Source organism: Pan troglodytes, chromosome 5 (genome assembly GCF_028858775.2).
Source record: "Pan troglodytes isolate AG18354 chromosome 5, NHGRI_mPanTro3-v2.0_pri, whole genome shotgun sequence".
NCBI classification, from domain to species: domain Eukaryota; kingdom Metazoa; phylum Chordata; class Mammalia; order Primates; family Hominidae; genus Pan; species Pan troglodytes.
Window position 1 is genome coordinate 162,666,350 of NC_072403.2, and position 22,038 is coordinate 162,688,387.

Below are 22,038 nucleotides of genomic sequence, written 5' to 3' on the forward strand. Positions count from 1 at the left end.
GACCAAGTGAATATCAGTGCAAACCACCCACGTCAGTTCTAGAAAGCATATGGGCTCCCCTGAGATAAATCATTTGCTCACAGGTCTTATGTCTTAGAGGTTAAGCTGTCAACCTTATGACGTTGAATGTAGCCTTAGGAGTAGGGGAAGAAGACTGATTGTGATGACCCCAAGGATGGTAATTGCTGAGGGTCAGGTGTGGGAGTTTGAGCCAGTTCGGAGATTGATTCCTGTTTGCTCCCAGAAGCTTCTCTGTGTCTCCCCTGCAAGCTACACTCCCTCCTCTGCTGCTCTTGAGAATTGTTTCTCTCAACCTACTACCCCTGGGTCTATGGGAAGGGGTGGGGGGCAGTTGACAAGGTTGAGCTGAGCCCTCTCCTTCATTCCATTGCAGCTGTGGGTTTGTGTCCAGAAAAGAGGAGGAAAGGCTAGCAACTGGAGTTTGCCTCTCTCCTCTGCCAGGATGAGAAATTCCTTTGCAAGCCTCCATAAAGGTGATTTAAGTCTCAATGGCTGTTACTCTGAAACTATAAGAGAATCTTGTTTTAATTGGTATTTTGGAAAATACATACTGCTGTAAGATTTCAACAGAGCACCCAAGCCTTTTCTTCCAGTACATTTTTTAGAGTGTTTCAAAAGTATAGATTGTGTTGAATGCCTTTACTTATGAATGGATTAGATGTGTGTTATCTCCTGGAGAAAAATGTGTCTGGAAGCCGACTGCATTCTTCCAGGGATAATTAGTTCATTGTGCTGAGCACAGTGAGTCCTCCGATGGTGTCCTTAGAGATGGGACTGATAGATTATTGAAAGCAAGAGGCTTTTTGCAACATATTTGCTTGCTTGATATCTAAAAATTGTTCAAAAATAACTAAGACTTGATTGTATTGTCTCTGGGAAATAAAAACCAAGTATCCTAATCAAAGAACTGAGTGACAAATTGAGCTAATGATTGTCACAGAAGCAGAAAAATGAACCCAGGGAGGAATGCTTGAAACAGCAAGATTTTAGAGTCTGGAACGTGTGCCCTTCAAGGCCATCTCAGTTCATGTCATGGCCGACTGTTGAAAGGTATACGATGGAGATGTCAAATCATAACTTGGTTGCAAGGGAAAGGCAGGCCATGCACAACAGTATGGTGAATAATAGGCTTTATTTGTTCATTTGTTTTCTAAAATTCTTAGGACCATGCCTCAATACTGACATTTAGTTCAGTAAGGGCTGAGAAACTACATTTTCAGTTGGATGATTGAAGTCCTGGTAACTATTTAGTATTTCTATTTTGGTTTCTATTGTTAGATTCAGTACCCCAGGACTAACGAAAAATGGCTTCATTTAATTTCTTCTATACTTGAGTGCTTTTGTCTGCTTTAGACCTATGTCTTTTGCTGACAGAATTTTTTTTTTTTTTTTTTGAGACAGTCTCACTCTGTTGCCCAGGCTGGAGTGCAGTGGCACCATCTCAGCTCACTGCAACCTCCACCTCCCAGGTTCAAGTGATTCTCGTGCCTCAGCCTCCCAAGTAGCTGGGACTACAGGCGTGCACCACTATTGCCCAGCTAATTTTTTGTGTTTTTAGTAGAGACTGTTGGCCAGGCTGGTCTCGAACTCCTGGCCCCAAATGATCCACCCACCTCAGCCTCCCAAAGTGGTAGAATTACAGGCATGAGCCACCATGCCTGGCCTACTGACAGGTATTTTTTAAATTTGTGAAAACAAACTCACTTGCCACTAAAATTATTTCACTTTGAAAAAAGGCCTTTAGAAATAATTTTTTTAAAAAAAAGAAGTTAGCTTTTTTGTTTGTTTGAACAAGTATGTAATTTGGTTTGTATAACAATAGCAAGGTGGAATTTGTAGTTGGTGATATTTTCCGGGTTTAGAGTAGACAGTCTGGAAGAATGTGTATAGATTTTTAATAAATCACAGCAGCTGCAATGCAGAATGGTGTTAGTACGTTAGCTCTTATTTACAGGAGGAAGGTCAGTGTGTTCTTCTGAGGGACTTCAGTGTGGATGTGTGACACCTTTTGGCGTGCAATTGACTTTAATGTTCATCACTATTTTTTTTTCTTTTTCTTTTTCTTTTTTTTGAGACGGGATCTTGCTCTGTGGCCCAGGCTGGAGTGCAGTGGCATGATCTCGGCTCACTGCAACTTCTGCCGCCTGAGTTCAAGTGATTTTCCTGCCTCAGTCTCCCGAGTAACTGGGATTACAGGCATGCGCCACCACGCCCAGCTAATTGTTTTGTATTTTTAGGAGAGACAGGGTTTTGCCATGTAGGCTGGTCTCGAACTCCTGACCTCAGGTGATCCACCTGCTCAGCCTCCCAAAGTGCTGGGATTACAGGCGTGAGCCACCATGCCCGGCCCCTCACATTTATGCTGTCATGTGCTCATAGAAAATGTGACCGCATGCCTTGTTCTTTCAAAGAAAAAACTTCTAATAGACTAAAAATACATTAAGAGTCTTTTGTCAATGGCCTGTGCCTCCAAAAATGGTTGGTTTAACCATTTTCCCTGAAAAATGTTCCACAATGGCAAGATCTTAAATTACAAGATAAGCAGGCCACACCTCCTCCAGGGTTTAAATTGTTACGCTCCTTGTGTAAAATACTATTTGTGTTTTCAAATACCCCTTCTCACTTCTAGCACCTTTGCATATGAAAGTCTAAGATTATTTTCTAAACCTGCCTTATCCAATGTTGATTATATGAAGCAAAATATTTCCTTGAACCCAAAAATGTCTGCATGCCTTTGCCCATCCGTCTTCCTGTCTCTGGGCCGCTCTTTCCTTCTTCCTTGCCCAGCTTTTTGAGCTGTTGCCTGGCTGCACAGTTCAGCAAGGTGCCTCAACTAGCTCAGGCCTTGCTGAGTCCCTAGATGTGTGTGTTGTCTGTGCTTCCTGCCCTCATCCCCACCCCAGCCCTCCTAGACAGCCCCATTGTGGTCTCATTCCAAGAAAACCTGGATAGTTCCTTGGAAGGATGGTGAAGCTAATTCACACTACTGTGGCAGTGGCTCCTTCGCCTTTCCCAGAGGAGATCAGGGTTTTAACTGACAACTTTTACCTTAAACCAAAAAGATTTGGAATTCCAGGCCCTATGGCAGACTTCTGGGAAGGGATTTTTTGTTTTTGTTTGAGACAGGCTCTTGCTCTGTCACCCAGGCTGGAGTGCAGTGGTGCGATCCTAGCTCACTGCAGTCTCAAACTCCTGGGCTCAAGCCATCCTCCGACCTCAGCCTCCCAAGTAACTAGTACTATGGACATACACCACCCTGTCCAGCTAAGTTTTGTATTCATTTATTGATTAATTTTTTTAAGACAGACTCTTACTCTGTTGCCCAGGCTGGAGTGCAGTGGTGCAGTTTTGGCTCACTGCAGCCTCTGCCTTCCAGGTTCAAATGATTCCCCTGCCTCAGCCTCCCGAATAGCTGGAACTACAGACATGTGCCACCACACCTGGCTAATTTTTGTATTTTTTTTTTTTAGTAGATTCTGAGTTTTACCATGTTGGGTAGGCTGGTCTTGAACTTCTGACCTCAAGTAATCCACCCACCTCAGCCTCCCAAAGTGCTGGGAATACAGGCATGAGCCACCACACCTGGCCTAAATTTTGTCTTTTTTGTAGAGATGGAGTCTCATTAAGTTGCTCACTCTGGTCTCGAACTTCTGGCCTCAAGTGATCCTTCCTTCCATCTCAGCCTCCCAAAGTGCTGGAATTACAGACATGCCCCACCACGCCCAGCCTGGGAAGGGATTTTTTTAAGTGGCAGGGACTTTCTGGTCTTCCTTCAATTAGGCCAGAAGGCCACCTGCACCTCCTTGCTGGCTGGTTTGTGTTCTGGTTGCTATAGTTACATCCTGTGGGTGCTGCTCTTCTGCGCCTTGATTCCCCACTCCAGGTGGGGACACTGGGAATGGAATGCGAACTTCCTGGTTGTGTAACCCGTGCTTGCAGGGAGTAAACAAAGCTGCTTTCCAGCAAGGGTATCTTTATCACCTAACAAGGCACGCGTGTGCATTTTATCTGTGGCCACTCTATCATTTAAAAAGACATTTTGGGCTAGGCACAGTGGCTCACACCTGTAATCCCAGCACTTTGGGAGGCCGAGGAGGGCAGATCACCTGAGATCAGGAGTTGGAGACCCGCCTTGACAATATGGGGAAACCCTGTCTGTACTAAAAATACAAAAAAATTAGCTGGGTGTGGTGGTGCACACCTGTAGTCCCAGCTACTCAGGAGGCTGAGGTGGCAGGATCGCTTGAACCTGGGAGGCAGAGGTTGCAGTAGGCCGAGATAGTGACACTGCATCCAGGCTGGCTGACAGAGCGAGATTCTGTCTCAAAAAAATAAATTAATTAAATAAAAAATTAAATGTTGCTGAGCAAAAATAATCTTTTCACCCAGTGTTAGTATGGGCAAATAAATTATACAGCAAAAAGTGGCAAGGATACCAGCATCTGTGCCTTTTGTGTGTCTTAAGATTGTTCATTTTCCCTGCATGAACAAAAGTCTGGTGGCAAACCAGCAGCGCACCTCCAAGAAATGTTAACGGTTCAGTGTGTCCAGCATGTGGAGTATGTGGTGGGGAGCACTGGAACGCAGAACCACTGCAGAGCTGAATGGGGAGAAACCAGGGTCTTAAGAAAATACTGAAGGGTAGAAGGCGCCTCTGCTCTCAGGTGTGAAAGAACCTGGACTATTGCTCAATAAACGGAGGTGTTTCTTCCCTTTACTTTTTTTTTTTTTTTTTTTTTTTGAGACAGAGTGTCACTCTGTCACACAGACTGGAGTGCAGAGGCATGATCTCGGCTCACTACAACCTCCACCTCCCTGGTTCAAGTGATTCTCCTGCCTCAGCCTCCCGAGTAGCTGGGATTATAGGCATGCACCACCACGTCTGGCTAATTTTTGTATTTTTAGTAGAGACGAGGTTTCATCATGTTGGTCAGGCTAGTCTCAAACTTCTGACCTCGTGATCCACCTGCCTTGGCTTCCCAAAGTGCTGGGATTATAGGCGTAAGCCACCGCGCCTGGCCTTTCTTCCCTTTTCTTTTCCTTCCTGCTAGTATGTGAATGTATTATCCCTCCCCAGGCCTCATGCGCTATCCATTGGTTAATTTATTCAAGCAAATACTTGGTACTAGGATCAATATAAAGGCAAAAAAAAAAAAAAAAAATGTGTTTGTGTGTGTGTGTACTCCCTGCTCTGAAAAAGCTTAATATTTAAAAAATGAAATTCAACATACTTTAAATCTTTGATATTTGTGGATGCAGTTTAGGTGGTTTCACTTATTTGCAAGTTATAGGAGAGGTCTTTACTTATACAAGTTGATGATTTTGCTAAAGCAGAAACCGTGGATGAACTAATAAATGACTGTCCCATAGGACCCAATATGGCCCCCGCTGTCACTTCAAAGCTGTCCTTCAGGACTGTCACTTTTCTGGTGGGTAAGCTTAGCAAACTGCCCACCATCCACACACACAACAACTTTGCTGTCTTTGTTTACGTGTAACATACATGGAATCTCTCAGAAATGGCACTTTAGAAACATGTTTCTTGGCAAAAAGCAAAAAAAAAAAATCCAAGTACAATGTAATTTTATTGGAAGTTAAAAGTAGCTGTATTGTGATCTGAGGCTGTGCACAATGGATGAGTCATTAGGAAGCCTAGAACCTCTGTGTATTTTATCCCATCTAAGAGTTTAGAGCTTTGTGTCTGCCTCGAGAATATCGAATCTATGGTATAGGAAGGTTCCCTGCCCCCAACAGCTACCATGCAGGGTAGGAGTGAGACACTTAGAAAACGATTAAATATGAGACCACATGATCCTTACTCTAAGTGTAATAAACAGCTGTTAAAGTAATGGAAAGAGCTGTGGGTTGGAGTGGTTGTAGCAGATCGAATGGGAGCTTGATGTGAGCTGGCTCTTCGTTGAGCAGGAGGGAAGAGCCCAGCTTAGGCACTGGTATGGGAGACACAGACATGATGTGGGAAGCCACAGGGGTTGCTGTGGAGGCCAGAATAGAGGATGAAGAGTCTCCACAGCCCAGGGAGGACGCTGCCTCTCAAACTGCCTTCTCAGCATGCTGGATTTACTGATTTCCATCAAACTGGTGAATTTTGTGAGAAATTCCAACAAGTTGTCTTCTGAACTATTTCCTTTAAAAATCACTTATTTAAATAGCCATGTGTAGGTTCAGCCTGATTTGAAAGGAAATCAGCATTAAAACAAATTATCCTATTATGTTGTTAGTTTAAAATCACTTAATAGGCATGACAGAAATAGCTATGTTAAGAATGATCTGCTAATGGTGTTTTCCATAACCACAAATGAATGCTTTAAATGGAACTTCTATTTAAAGGGTTTTCATCCTTTGAAATAGTTCAGTTTTAGATGTCTATGCAAAGACATAATCCATATTTTGAATTTGAGTTCCACAGTGCAGTGGTATCAGTTTTCAATAGCATTTTTGTGCTTCTGGAGACCTTCATTTAAAGAACTCAAGATCTTTATCAAATATACGCCTTCTGAATCTTTCTATAAAAATAGATATAGCATTTTAAGAAGGACTGATGGTCTTAGAGAAATCAAAAACCCAAAATAATTGGAAGTTCTCACTTACTAAAGTATTGTACGAATACTAGATCATTCTGTCTTTACTACTTAGTATTTATGAATATATAATCACAGAACTTAACTGTTCTCCAAAGAAATGCATGTACATATCAATTTTAGGTATTTGTCTTCAGATACGTTTTTTAAATGTTTTTTAAATGTCAGCCTTAAATGTTTTCTCCTTAAACTTTGTTCACCTAAAGTTCTATCAAGTGTCTTGTTAACAGAAACTAATTATCCAAACTGCCTTCCACTGGTTGTTATTCACACCCCACCCCCACCCCAACCTGCATTTTAAAACTTCAGTTTAAAGATGTGTCCGTTTACTTTGAAAGTGAAAAGATGTGTCCCTTTACTTTGAAACAAGCCCATGATTCAGGAAGTGAACTTAAAAATTTCAGAGCTCCAAAGATCTTGCTTATTTTATGGAGTTTAATGAGAACTGTGGCCAGAGCCAGGAAGGTGAAACCCAGCAGCTTTGGGCGAGTGTGGGTTGTATTTGATGTTCACAAAAGAATGGAAGTGGTAGGGTGTTGCTCAGTGAAGTGTGCATTTTCGAGTTACCCACAGTGGTGTCTATTGTCCTGTTTCTCAATTGAATGATGTCATGTTTCATTTAAGGCTCTTAGTGATGCTGAAGTCTGTGGTCTGCACACTAGGGGGAAAAAGGCAGTGAGAAAGTTGCAAATCAGGTTTTTGTAAAGCCTTTGTGTGTTGGGTTTGGGAGATAAAAGCTGACTCATGCAATATTTCTACGGAAGGCGCTGCACAGACTAGCAAAGGCTGTTTCTTTTACCTGACTGAGGTCACTGCATCAGCTGAAGGCAGACGATGTGCTTAAGCCTGAGTGGAGCAGAGGTAGGTGCTAATGTGAGTGTCCCCAAAGAAAGGATGCCAGAACAAACGCTCCTTCCCTCTGGGAGCAGCCAGAGAGGTCCACCGAGGTGAGAAGGGGTCGCAGGGGGGGCTTTCTTCACAAGTGTGCAGGGACGGAAGCTTGGCTGGATCAAGGAAAACTCTCTGTTACAAATGCGATAGACTGAAGTCTAGAAGATGATTTTTTTCTCCCCCTCCATCTGAACTGCAGCCCGTCTTCAATAGTTTTTGTCTTAGTTTCATCTGATTTTGCTCTTTCCTTAAAGTGAGGTTGAAATATCTAGAGAGCTGATGTATCTGACTCTGGGGAGAACTCTAAAATCCTCAGTTGTCACGCGCCGAATGCCCAACATTTTCATATGCTTTCTTTTTGAGGTTCATATGCAGTCAAAGTTGGAGGAACAAAATAAATGTTTGCAAATGTATGCTTAGCAACTGCAGTGATGAAGTTTAGTCTGAGTCTAGTGGCAACCAAAGTTGCCTAAGAAAATGCAGTTTCCATTTTGAGTGTTTCTTGGTAAGAAACACTTTTGTGAGGAACAATGATTGGGGCAAAGGAGGCGTGGATTGTATTCAATGCTGTTGTCCATTGGAATCTGATTTCATTTGGCTTCATTATTTGAATTTAATGATGCATTTTGAAAGATATTTATATTCAGCATTCCTTAATCACATATTGAATATAAAAATTATTTTAATTTAAAATATTTAGATATCTGACACCAATTGACATTGTGATTTTAATTTCTTTAAATAACTTTTTCAGATTATAAAAGTAATACAGCTGTTGAAGAAAAGAGATATTTACAGAGAAATATGAAAGGAACAAAATTATTCATTTTACTCAGTAAAACCGATGTTAACATTTTATTATATATTCCTTCAATCTATTTCTAATGTAGACAATAAAGAAGCCGCATTTTAAATTCAAAATTAGGATCGTATTATATGTTTTTTAAACTACCCATTTTACTCACTATATATTATGACCATTTTCTATACTTTTAAAGATTTGAGAAGACGTGACATTTAATCATTTTACATTGTACCTTCTAAATGGCTTTATTTACTTGGATCTCTGTTACTAGTCACTTTAATTTCTCTGCCTCCTTTTCTTTTTTCTTTTTCTTTTCTTTTCTTTTTTTTTTTTTTTTTTTGAGACTGAGTCTCACTCTGTCACCCAGGCTGGAGTGCAGTGGCACGATCTTGGCTCACTGCAACCTCCACTTCCTGGGTTCAAGCGATTCTCCTGCCATAGTTTCCTGAGTAGCTGGGATTACAGGCACGCGCCACCACGCCCGGCTAATTTTTGTATTTTTAGTAGAGACAGGGTTTCACCATGTTAGCCAGGCTGGTCTCAAACTCCTGACCTTGTGATCTGTCCGCCTTGGGCTCCCAAAGTGCTGGGATTACAGGCGTGAGCCACCGCGCCTGGCCTCTTCCTCCTTTTTTAAAAGAACATGTCTAATGTACTTCATGGATTTATTTGTTCGGAGTGCTATTGTTAGTCACTTGGAATTTGCCTCTTCTTCCTCCTCCTTTTTCTTTAAGAAAATGTTATTTCTCTTGGTGCCTCCCTCCCAGCTGTGCAGGGATGTTTTGGAACTGAGTGCGTTCCATACAGATGGAGCTTGTATATATAACCATCATTGTTTAGTTACTGCCTTGAGACTGATAATTTTACACTAACAGGAAGGTACTGTTCAAAGCAAAGCTGGAGCATAGATTATTATTTAATCTAAATTACAAATAGAGATTTTTTTAGCCTTTGAAAAACTCGGTGATACACAGTTTTTCATCATCCAAGACCTGGCATTCGTAGGATGTAGAAGAAACTGCTATTAGAGGGCCACTGCTTGTGCTGTGCCTCCAGCTGGGAAGAGGCCGTGCAGTCGTGACAGCCAGTGGTTTGCTGGGTTTTCAGGATTGGAGTCATGGCCCAAAGATTGGATGAGACTTGGAGAAGTCACCTAGTCCAGCTGCCTCACATACAAGGAAACCAGAGATGCAAAGATCAGTACAAACCCGGGGGGTGCAGAGCCAGGGCAAACACGCAAATCCTCTGACCAGAAGGGAGTATTAGGACATAATTTAATTTCCGGTTGGTTCTCTGAAATGTGTTTATACAGAGGGTTGTGGATATATGCATTCCTGTGCACACATAGCCACACACTGTGTAGTCCCTTTTGGCATATGGTACCATGTGCTTTAGACAAGCAGCTTATGTTGAGTCCTTCATTTCCTGATCTCTAAGTTCCTTTTCTACCCTACTATTTTATGAGTACAAGGAAGGATGGACTAGAAGTTAGAAAATCTAGTCTCTGATTCATAGTTCAACTTTGAGCATGATGTTATGTAATCTCTGCTTTTTTTCCCCCATCTATACAGTTTTCAAAAAGTAATGAGACACATGAAAGAGCATTGAGGTTGGTTTTGGGGGCTTTTTAAGGATAATTTAGACATAGAATTGTAGCAGCTGTATCATAATAAGGCTCACCTGTTATAATAGAGACTGTTTGGGTTCTCTCTTATTGCTTAACCAATCACACTGGAACCTAATGGCTTGAAACAACAAACATTTATAATAGCTCAAGGTTTCTGTGAGGCAAGAAGTCAGGAAAGGCTGTGCTAGGTGATTCTGGCTTGGGGACCGTCATAAAATTGCACTCAGACATGACAGGGCTGGGGTCATCTGAAAGGCTTCTCATCCACATGTCCAATGTCTTGGCTGGAAACACAGCAGGGGCTGTAACAGCCAGGGTTCCTTGGGCATCCCTCTGTGTATCACTGCGGTCTCATCATGTGGTTTCTGTGGTGTGGCAGAGTCAGGATAACCAGACTTTTAAATGTGGTGCCTCAGGGCATGTCTAGCACCAGTGACTGCAAGGTTTTGCCTGTCTTTGTGCTCTGCCATACCCTAGGGCACTGGTATCCTTCTTAGAGTGGAGGCAAGGTTTCTGCCACATCTGGGTTCCAGCATGAAGAGGAAAGAATGTGGAGTAATAAAATCTAATGTCTTGAGAAGTAGACTCCCAAAGGGGCATATATCGTTTCTACTGGTGAGAACTTGACCACATGGCCAATATCTAAAGGCAGAGGAGGCTGGGAAATGTGCTCAGTGAAAACTCCATCACTAAAGAAAAGGGTAGAGTGGATTTTGGTAGACAACTAACAGTCCCTCTCTAAGTGGTAACACAATGGATGGTTTTGGGTGCCCCAAATAATTTCCTTCATCCCCCACACTAAGTCACCACACACACAAAAAGCATACAACAAAAGTAAAAACAGCTGCATTTGCATAAAAAGCCTTTAGGGAATTTCTTTCTTTTCTTTTTTCTTTTTCTTTTTTTTTTTTTTTTTTTTTTTTTTTGAGATGGAGTTTCAGTCTGTCACCCAGGCTGGAGTGAAGTGGTGTGATCTCGGCTCACTGCAACCTCCACTCCCCAGGTTCAAGTGATTCTCCTGCCTCAGCCTCCCAAGTAGCTGGGATTATATGCACCTGCCACTACGCCTGGCTAATTTTTGTATTTTTAGTAGAGACGGGGGTTTCATCATGTTGGCCAGGCTGGTCTCAAACTCCTGACCTCAGGTGATTCACCTGCCTCTGCCTTCCAAAGTGCCAGGATTATAGGCATGGGCCACCGCGCCTGGCCTAGGGAATTTCTTTAGGTTCTTTTTCACCAGACTGCTCCAGAGACACCCCTTAGCTAAGGCAATTTATCTAACACATTAGCTGCCTTAAGTAGATGCTTAATCCCTACTCAACTGAGGTAGCCATTATACCTCTTAGTTTCCATTGACTAGTGTCTTAGTCCATTTATGCTGCTGTAACAAAATAGCTTAAACTGGGTGACTTACAAGGAACAGAAATTGATTGCTCACAGTTCCAGAGAGTGGGAAGTCCAGGATCAAGGCGCCAACAGATTGTGTGTCTGGTGAGGGCCTGTTCCTCCTAGATGGTGCCCTCCTGTGTATCCTCACATGGCAGAAGGAGCAAACAAGCTCCCTCTGTCCTCTTTTATAAGGGCACTAATCTCATTCATGAGGGTAGAGCCCTCATGACCTAATCATCTCCCAACAGCCCCCCCTCCTAATACCATCACCTTGGTGAGTAAGTTTCAACATATGAATTTTGAGAAGGGCACAGACATTCATACCATAGCAATTAATATAGGAATCAATCGGTAAATTATCTGAGTATTTAGTATCTGACTTTACAGCTTGAAGGAATCTTTGTTCCTCTTTGTTCAACCCCTCACCTCCTGTTTGAATGAAAATATTTTTGCAAAATATCTTTTCTCATTCTTGATCTTCTTGTACAAATATGTGCTTTAACGCCTTGTTGGATGCATGGTTTGCAAATATTTTCTCCCATTCTGTAGGTTATCTCCTTGCTCAGTTGATGATTTCCTTTGCTGTGCAGAAGTTTTCTAGTTTGATGTAGTCTCACTTGTCTGTTTTTGCTTTTTGCTATTGTTGCCTGTGCTTTTGGTGTCATATCCAAAAAATCATTGCCAAGACCAATGTCATGAAGCTTTTCTCCCCTATGTTTTTTCTTTTTTTTTTCTTAGAGGCTTTATGGTTTCTAGTCATATTTTTAGGTCTTAATGTATTTTGAGTGTATGTTTGTGTATACTATAAGATAAGGGTTCATTTTTTTTCTTTTTGCATGTGATATAAGAACATGTGGCACATACACATAATGGGAAAATTATGTGACCATAAAAAAAGGAAGGAAATCCTGCCACTTGTGACAAGATGGATGAACCTGGAGCCTATGGTGCTAAGTGAAATGAACTGGACATAGAAGGGCAAATGCCACCTGACACCACTCTTACGAAGAATGTAAAATAATCAAACTCATCCAAGAAAAGACTAGAGTGGTGCTTGCCAGGGAGTGGGGAGAGGGAGAAACAGGGAGGTAATAGTGAAAGGATACAAATTTTCAGCTATGCAAGATGAGTAGGTCCAAAAAATCTGCACAGCATAGTGCCTATGGCTAACAATACTATATTGTATACTTAAAATACTGCTAAGGAGGTAGATCTTAAGTGTTGTTATTGTAAAATGTTTAATAATAATAAAGAGGCATAAGAAAACTTTTGGAGGTGATGGCTATGTTCATGGTATAGATTGTGGTGATAGTTTCACATGTATACTTATCTCCAAATTCAAGTTTTATACATTAAATACGTATAACTTTTTCTATTTAATCATACCCCAATAAAATACATTTTTTAATTTAAAACATTTTTGAGCTATTTATTCTGAAAATTTTTTAAATGTATAAAAAAGTTGCAAAGATGGTGCAAAGTTCCCATATGTCTTTCATCCAGCTTCCCCTAACATTAACATCTTGTGTAATTGTAGTACCTTGTTTAAAACTTGTTTAACCTTGGTTAAAGACTAATAGATTTACATGGTAAAACTAAGAAATTAACAGGGTAACAAGATTTTTTTTTAACTCCTTGGTTCCTTCATCACCAAATAACTACAAATAAATATGAAAATCATGTTCCCTGAATTGAACATGCTGAACACTAGAGAACATGAGGAATTCTAGTCCTGGCCCTACCATTAAACAGGAATCAAGTTGATAGTTTAGAAAACCAAGAAGTGAAAATCCATATTGCTGTGAGGGAATAAAAGATGCTCCTCAAATACCTAGTGTCATCTTTGAAATATATAAATGTATATTTTTTAACTTGGACTCTTAAACATTTTTTAAAGCATTAAGTCAGTTGTTTACAACGTTGAGGCTCTAACAAAACTGCGCTGTATATTAAATGAACATCACTAACTGGAAGAGTAACTATTTCTGTATACTTTAGTCTTTCTGTGGCCTCCCCTCTTTGAGTAATTCACAGGAAGTGTAATAAGGAACTACATAATTTCAGCTACTCGTTGGTACTGAACACAGCACATTCTCTTGATTTCCATGGTTGTCCTGCCAAGGAACTCAGACTAGGTATTTGATGTCTAGAATAGCAATGAGCAGAATTTGGAAACCCTGATCACCCCTCAATCCCTGCTGTGAGTAGAATTTCTGTCTTGCCTCCTAAATTTCTCCTTGGGAGTTGTAGGTTGTAGGACCCATCAGATGTCCCCCTTCTCCATGTAAATATGGTCACAGGAAGCCATGGAACGTTCTGCATGAAACCTAAATCAGCCTAAGAAACCAGAGCCAAGAAGCATTGCTTTTGATTCTGGCAGTGATATTCCAAAAGAGAGCAATTAAAATAATGGAAGTTGGAAGAGCAAAGAAGGAAAAGCCATGGAATTCCAATGTTTTCACCCAGAAAAAATTAGAGGGATTTGTCATGAAGTAAAAAGTATGAAAGTCTAGCTACATAGAAGCTGTCTAGGCATCTTTTCCTTTTATTAAGGATGGCACAAAAAAAAAAGAGAATATTTTATTTGGTTGGCTTTTAGGCTAACCAGTGCTTCTCATTGTGAGACTCAGTAAGTCTCTAAGGTTCCTCTATGGATACTTCCACCCCCACCACCTCCAGGTTTACCAAAGGTGAGATTGATCACAATCCTCTAAGTGGGTGGAACCAGCTTATTTTAGGGTCAAAAGATATACCTGATATAAGCCATTAGCAAGGTTTGGCCAGAAATTCCCAGAAATTCTTACATTATTGGCCCTGTGCTTGGGATTTTGGAATAGACAGAAGTTATGAGAAGAAAAGCAGCAACTTACCCAAATGCTAATACAACCTGCTAACATCTTTCACTCAAGGCAAATGAAAAAGCTTTCTTGCCCTACAGATTTTTATCTGGATGTTTCAGTTTGTCATGGAAAATCAGTTAGCCCAGTATCTGCTACACAGAGATGACCTCCCAACTCTATTTTTGCTAATTTTTAACAATATTGTGCATTAATAAGTGGAGTAAGAAACAAAAATGCAAACTTTGAGTTGTATGTGTCTCTGCATTCACTATTATTTGAACAAAGATTGATAAAGAGGTAAATTTAAATCTTCAAGAATAATGTAATTATATCAAAGACTTCTAGATCAGCATTGTCTGACTAAAATATATATGAACTACTTATGTAATTTTTTATTTTCTAGTAGCAACAATATAAAAAAGTAAAATGATGCCGGGGCACTGGCTTACACCTATAATCTCAGCACTTTGGGAGGCCAAGATGGGAGGATCACTTGAGCCCAGGAGTTCAGGACCAGCCTGGGCAACATAGAAAGACTTCATCTCTACAAAAATTAAAAATAAAATTAGCTTGGTATGGCAGCGTGGTCCCAGCTATTCGGGAGGCTGAGGTGGGAGGATGGCTTGAACCCAGGAGTGAGCCATGATTGTGCCACTGCACTCCAGCCTGGGTGACAGAGTGAGACCCTGTTTCAAAAAATAAAAATAAGAATAAATTTAAAATAAAAAAAGTAGGCCGGGCTCAGTGGCTCACATCTGTAATCCCAGCACTTTGGGAGGCCAAGGTGGGTAGATCACGAGGTCAGGAGTTCGAGACCAGCCTGGCCAACATGGTGAAACCCCATCTCTACTAAAAGTACAAAAATTAGCCAGGCATGGTGGCGGGCGCCTGTAATCCCAGCTACTCAGGAGGCTGAGGCAGGAGAATTGCTTGAACCCAGGAGGCGGAGGTTGCAGTGAGCCGAGATTGCACCATTGCACTCCAGCCTGGGCAACAAGAGCAAAACTCTGTCTCAAAAAAGAAAAAAAAGTAAAATGAAACCAGTGAAAATAATCTCAGTGAGATATTTAACCTAATCCAAAATATTATTTCAATACACAAATACAAAAATTATTAATGAGGTATTTTATTTCATGTTTTTAGTTTTATACTAAGTTACTGAAATCTGGTGTGTATCTTACATCTCAATTCAGACTGACTGTGTTTGTTTATTTATTCATTTAGAGTCAGGGTCTCACTTTGCCACCCAGGCTGGAGTGCAGTGGCACAATCATGGCTTACCACAGCCTTGACTCCAAGTAGCTGGGACTACAGGCACAGGCCATCACACCTGGCTAATTTTTTGTATTTTTTGTATTTGAGATGGGGTTTTACTAGGTTGCCCAGGCTAGTCTCGAACTCCTGAGCTCAAGTGATCCGCCTGCCTCAGCCTCCCAAAGTGCTGGAATTACAGGCATGAGCCACTGTGCCCAGCCTGGCTGCGTTTCAAGTTCTCAGTAGCCACATGTGGCCACTGGCTACTGTGTGGAGCAGCACAGCTCTAGAGATAAATATTAATAATTGGTGAGTTGCATTAGAATAGGCCAGACAGGGTGGAAATCTTAAATTATTTTGAGGAAAGTGAGAACAAGACTAGACAGTTTTTATGAGGTGCATTTTCCTAGGTGAGGAAACTATAATTATCTTCTAAGCAATGAATCAACATAACAAATGTTAGCCATTAGCAAGTGTGGTCTCATATTACGTGTCATTATATGACCTGACTTTAAATGTTTCACTTCTGTCATTGGTAATTTTGGAAGGTCTTTAGTTTGGGATGGTAAGCTTGGCTAAATGCTACGGACCCCAAACTTCTGAAATGGTCTATTTTAGAAAGTGCCTGGTTGGCAGCCAGGCCTGTACGTGGACTGGCATTGGAACATTTGAAGCTTTCCCCGCAGCGGTGCCCCCTCCATGTTGCTATTTAAGATCCATCCATGAAGGGGTCCCTATTGATCTGAGTTTTATATTCCACTCTTTCCCACCTTTGAAAGTATTTCTAAAGACATTGTCATTTCTAGCAGCCCAACCTAGGATCCTCTAAAAGCAGTTTTTATTCCTCTTTAATCCTTCTGTCCCAATATTGGGTATCTAATTTAAAGTGAAAGTAAGTAGAGAGAAGAAATGATGATAAGAAAATAATGTGTCTCTCTGTTGTGTCCATTTTTCTCTAGTCCTGATCATCAATGTGGTGCCAAGAGTTTTGTAACTGTGTGAAAGACAGTTTTCTATTCTGGAGAGATAGATTCTTCTCCGGTTAGAAAATCAGAACTTGCCCTAGAGACAGTATGTGCAGATCTGCTGGGGGGGTAGACCTTTCCAGATGTCTTGGCCTTTCAACTTTTTTGACACCAGGGACTGGTTTCATGGTAGACAATTTTTCAAAGGATGAAGGGTGGGTTGAGGTGGTGGGGGTGGGGGAGTGGGGATGCTTTCAGGATGAAACGGTTCCACCTCGGATCATCAGGAATTAGATTCTCATAAGGAGCGTGCAACCTAGATCCCTGGCATGCATAGGTCACAATAGGGCTCGCGCTCCTATGAGAATCTAATGCTGCTGCTGATCTGAAAGGAGGCAGAGCCCAGGCAGCAATGCTCGCTTGCCCACCACTCACTTCCTGCTGTGCTGCTTGGTTCCTGACAGGCCATGGACCGGTACCACACCCCTGTTATAGAGAATATCCAACTTGGCCAGAGGCGGTGGCTCACACCTATAAACCCAACACTTTGGGAGGCCGAGGTGGGTGGATCACCTGCGGTCAGGAGTTCGAGACCAGCCTGGCCAACATGGTGAAACCCCATCTCTACTAAAAATACAAAAATTAGCTGGGCATGGTGGCACATGCCTATAATCCCAGCTACTAGGTAGGCTGAGGCAGGAGATCACTTGAACCTGGGAGGCGGAGGTTGCAATGAGCTGAGATCATACCATTGCACTCCAGCCTGGGTGACAAGAGCAAACTCTGTCTCAAAAAAAAAAAAAAAAAGAATATATTCAACTTACGTTTAGTCCCAAATCATAGCCTCATTGGACCCTTGGGATCTCAAAATATCCTCAGATACTTCCCAAGTGAGTGCCCATTTCCTACAGTGAGATCAACCTGATGGTCTAGGTTATGGAGGGTGCGAATGGAAAGGAAACCTTGTTGTGTCCGCCCCTACTTTGGACTGCCGTGACTTTCTCAACACCAGTCCCAAACGTGAGTAAGCGTCCTTTGCTGCAAGCATACCTAAATGCACGGCTGCTGATTGGATTTTTGCCACACCCAAGTTGGATCAGGCTTTCTAGGTCAGGTGCATCTTAACTACTATAACCAATTCATGTTTTATAGGCCATAAAGTTGTTATAGAACAAGCAGAAAGAATATTGCAAAAGCTTTAAAAATGTGTGGCAAACTCTAGCATGTGGTAGTGGTTATGCAGATAAACTGCTCATTTCCTACATGTCTTAGCACTCCTTCTTGACTCGGAATTAGTTCCTTCATTTTATATTCATAACTTTAATATTTGCATCATTTGTTTGTACTAATACTTGTCATGAATATAAACTATCTAGGTATGTTGAAGGAGAGACTTGTTGGATACTTTATATTCTAAAAATATTAGTACCAACTGTTTAGTGATCTTTATTATAGAATCAAACCAAATTTACATTACTATTGAAAAATGATCATTACTATGTATTCTTTTTACTGTGTTTGTCACATTATAACCTTCCAAACATAAGTTTCCCTCTTCCATTTTTCTAGTAAAACCTGTAAGCATGTTTTTGTGGTAAGGTAACCTAGCAAAATTAAGCAAATTTCTTTATGAATCACCTTCTCTATCACAAGACATTTTGTTTCTATGAACACAATTTCTCTATGAAATAATGAGATGTGGAATCTCATTATTTGAGGGAGAAATGTTGACCCTGCCTTAGAAATGAGGAAGATTGGAATTTTGAGTGTTTTACCCAAGTAGCTTCTGAATGTTTAATTTTCACATGGGTCCTTTTGGGGCCCAACATCATATTTAAATGCTGTGAGTATTAAGTGACTTTTTTTTTTTTTTTTTTTGAGACGGACTCTCGCTCTGTCACCCAGTCTGGAGTGCAGTGGCGCGATCTCGGCTCACTGCAAGCTCCGCCTCCCGGGTTCACGCCATTCTCCTGCCTCAGCCTCCTGAGTAGCTGGGACTACAGGCACCCGCCATCACGCCCGGCTAATTTTTTTGTATTTTTTTTAGTAGAGACGAGGTTTCACCATTAAGTGACCTTTTGACTTTGCAGATAGTTTTTATTCTTGGCCTTTTCTAAACAAGACAGTGCCATTTTCTCATAATTGTTCTTATAATTTAGTTCCTATATGCGTCATATAATTACATGATTTTATAACTGTACTTGTGGAGAGCTGTAGTTAATCAAGCATGCTCTCTAATAGTGTCATAACTCCATATATGCCACAAATGGAATGCCAGTTTCTAAGAAGTGATCTGGAGAAGTGCTGTGTTGAGAGGATAAGTTTTCAATGGGGTGTGAGTCTTAATAATTCAGTCATGCATCACTTCAGCATGAGGGCACATTCTGAGACATGTTGTCGGGCAATTTCATCATTATATGAACATCACAGAGTATAATCACAAACCTATATGGCATAGCCCTATACACATCTAGGCTAGACGAGATGGCAGATTGCTCTGACCACTGTCATACATGCTGTTTGTTGTTTTGTTTTGAGATAGAGTCTTGCTCTGTCGCCCAGGCTGGAGTTCAGTGGCAGGATCTCGGCTCACTGCAACCTCTGCCTCCCGGGTTCAAGCAATTCTTGTGCGTCAGCTTCCCGAGTAGCTAATTTTTGTGTTTTTTAGTAGCGACACGGTTTTGCCATGTTGGCCAGGCTTGTCTCAAACGCCTGGCCTCAAGTGATCTGCCCACCCCAGCCTCCCAAAGTGCTGGGATTTACAGGCGTGAGCCACCGCGCCCAGGCTGCAGTTCATTGTTGACTGAAACATCATTATGCTGTGTATGACTCTATCTTTTTCTTGCCTAGTATTAGAAAATTATTGTCTATGTGACACTTTCTTTAATGCTGTATGCAAGTAAAATGTAAAGTTGCCAGCATTATTTAAATCAAGTAGTGGTGGCTCCAGGATGCTAGCCTAAAATTTTGTGGAATTATGGTGAAATACTTAAAATCTAGAACAAGGTTTTTCAAAATTCCGTAGGAATCACGTCGGGTCCCTTTTAAGTTCGTTAAGAACCACTTGTGGTGCTTGTTAAAGTGATCAATTCCTGGTGCCCTGACCGCTCAGCCTTTAATTTAGTGAATCTAGACTAATTTGCATATGAGTCATTCCAGGTGGTCACACTTTTGAGACAACAGGTCTAGTGTTTCTCAAACTTTAATGCTTCTAAGTCATTCTGGGATCTTATTAAAGTGCACACTCAAGTTCAGCAGGTCGAGGTCAGAGCCCGAGACTCTGCATTTCTAATAGGCACCCAGATGATGCTTCAGAAACACTGATTTTGCATCTCACTCCACCACAGGTACCTTTGCATCCCTTCTGTAATTGGCCACCTTGTTATTGACTGTATTTATTTGAGCTAGGTTTTTACTTCCTTTCAACCCTCTGCTTGATAGAATTGCTTATCTTGTCCTTTTTATTTATTTTCTTTAATGCATATAGATGGGCACCAGTTGCGTCTTGAAGTGCCATCAGCTGTAACCAAAGTTCCAGATCCCAAGACGACAGCCAGGCGTTCCTGCCCTCAAGAACTGAAGACAATGGAGCTCTCTGATAGTGACCGACCCGTCAGCTTCGGTTCCACATCATCCTCGGCCTCTTCCCGCGACAGCCATGGTTCCTTCGGCAGCAGAATGACCTTAGTTTCAAATAGCCACATGGGCTTGTTTAACCAGGATAAGGAGGTAGGGGCCATAAAACTGGAGCTGATTCCTGCCAGGCCGTTTTCCAGCAGCGAGCTGCAGAGGGACAACCCTGCCACGGGGCAACAGAACGCGGATGAGGGCAGCGAAAGGCCACCCAGAGCGCAGTGGAGAGTGGACTCAAACGGGGCACCCAAGACGACCGCAGACTCGGCCACGAGCCCCAAGCTCCTCTATGTGGATAGAGTTGTTCAGGAAATTCTGGAAACCGAAAGGACTTATGTACAAGATTTAAAAAGCATCGTAGAGGTAAGACCGACTTCGCTTTTAATGTTTGCCATGCAGGAGAAATATGCTTGCAAAAGAAATGACAAAGCCAAGCCAGGTGTAGGGGATGTCTCCTAAGAGGCGGAAGGGATGTGAATGTTTAAAGAGAGAGTAATAAGAGAAACCCTAAGGCCGTAACCCACTGTGTTAACATCCTCTTAATATTTGCATTAACAAATCAGTTATGAGTGAGGAGCAAGACTGATGATACAGTACCCATACCAAGATGCTGTGTTAATAAATCCTACACCCAAGATGTCAGAGTGACTCACACGCAGTGGGGCAGGTGAGGATGGAGGACTCAAGTCTCCTGGAGCATGAGTGTCAGGTGTATGACTAAACCCCTCAGCTGTCCTTGCCTTAATCATCACTCTCTACTGGCATCCGGGAGCTTCCAAAACTACTGAGACGTGAATCTCACACTCAGCAACTGTGATTTCATTGGCCTGGGTGGGGCTTGGGTGGTGGAATTGTTGAAGATGCACAGGTGATTTTAATGTGCAGAGAGGTTTGCAGCCGCTGCTGTCTGCTATTCCTGTATTGGTTGGTGTTTGGGGAAAGGATTGAAAGGTAGAGAAAAGTCGTGGGCTTTGTCTTGTCTTGTGTCTCCTTTCTGTTCACTTTTACAGTGAGTAATCCTATATAAATTATTTTGCATATGTTATTATTATGATTATAAATTACTTGCACAAATTATTTCATGTGAATTGAGCTCAGCTTATGTGCCAGGTCACATCCTCTGGAAATTCAATTATTCGATTTTGATTTTCTGGGTCGTTTTAAAGGATAAAGCAAGAATTATCAGAGGAGCTCAGATGTTAACTCACTCTCAATTGTAGTTAAAAATATTACTATCTCAAGGGCAGATTTTTTTTTTTTTTTGAGACGGAGTTTTGCTCTTGTTTCCCAGGCTGGAGTGCAATGGTGCGATCTTGGCTTACCGCAACCTCCGCCTCCCGGGTTCAAGCAATTCTCCTGCCTCAGCATCCTGAGTAGCTGGAATTACAGGCATGCGCCACCACACCCGGCTAATTTTGTATTTTTAGTAGAGATGGGGTTTCGCCATGTTGGTCAGGCTGGTCTCGAACTCCCGACCTCAGGTGATCCTCCCGCCTCGGCCTCCCAAAGTGCTGGGATTACAGGCATGAGCCACCGTGCCCGGCCTCAAGGGCAGATTCATATATTATAAAGCTACACTTGCTTTGCTGCCTACTAATACACCAGATTCTTTCATTTGTTACTACCTGTTTCCTGTTTTAGACATTGACTCTAGAGTATGTTTCAGAGTACAGTAGAATATTGCCAATGAGCATGTTCTTCCCCCAAATACATTCTCATAGCTTTAGAAAAAGAATTCTAAAGCATGACTACGTGTGATCCGCAAATGATAGAACCAGACTGTCTACTAAAAATAGTTATGATGTACCTTCCCAGTAAAAATAGAAAAGTCAATTGATGGTCAACCGAAACAATATGTGGTACCAAATGTAGAATAAAGTAGGCCTGTTTTTTAAAAAGTTCAACAATGATGTCATTTGTACTTGAGAAGAAATACCTGTAAAACAGCCAAAAATTTTACAGCCTCTCAGGAAACATATGGTTATTAAAGCTTTCTTTGGGCTATGCTTTTTTT

At 41.6% G+C, this 22,038-nt stretch overlaps 1 protein-coding gene across 19 annotated transcripts in view; it reads left to right on the top strand.

Annotated features, from left to right (window-relative positions):
• PLEKHG1 (pleckstrin homology and RhoGEF domain containing G1) overlaps positions 1–22,038 on the top strand; it is a 242,838-nt gene that overhangs the window by 114,215 nt on the left and 106,585 nt on the right. For 17 of the 19 annotated variants that reach the window (XR_001718844.4, XM_016956483.4, XM_054686943.2 and 14 more), the window contains one exon: positions 19,879–20,387. Coding sequence is in view for 17 of the 19 variants with exons in the window: in XM_054686943.2 (XP_054542918.1) it covers positions 19,879–20,387 (509 nt within the window). In the remaining 2 variants the exon portion in view is untranslated. Of the gene's footprint in view, positions 1–4,767; positions 7,482–19,878; positions 20,388–22,038 lie in introns of those variants that run through there. The other 2 variants (XM_016956485.4, XM_063812678.1) reach the window with 1 other exon arrangement.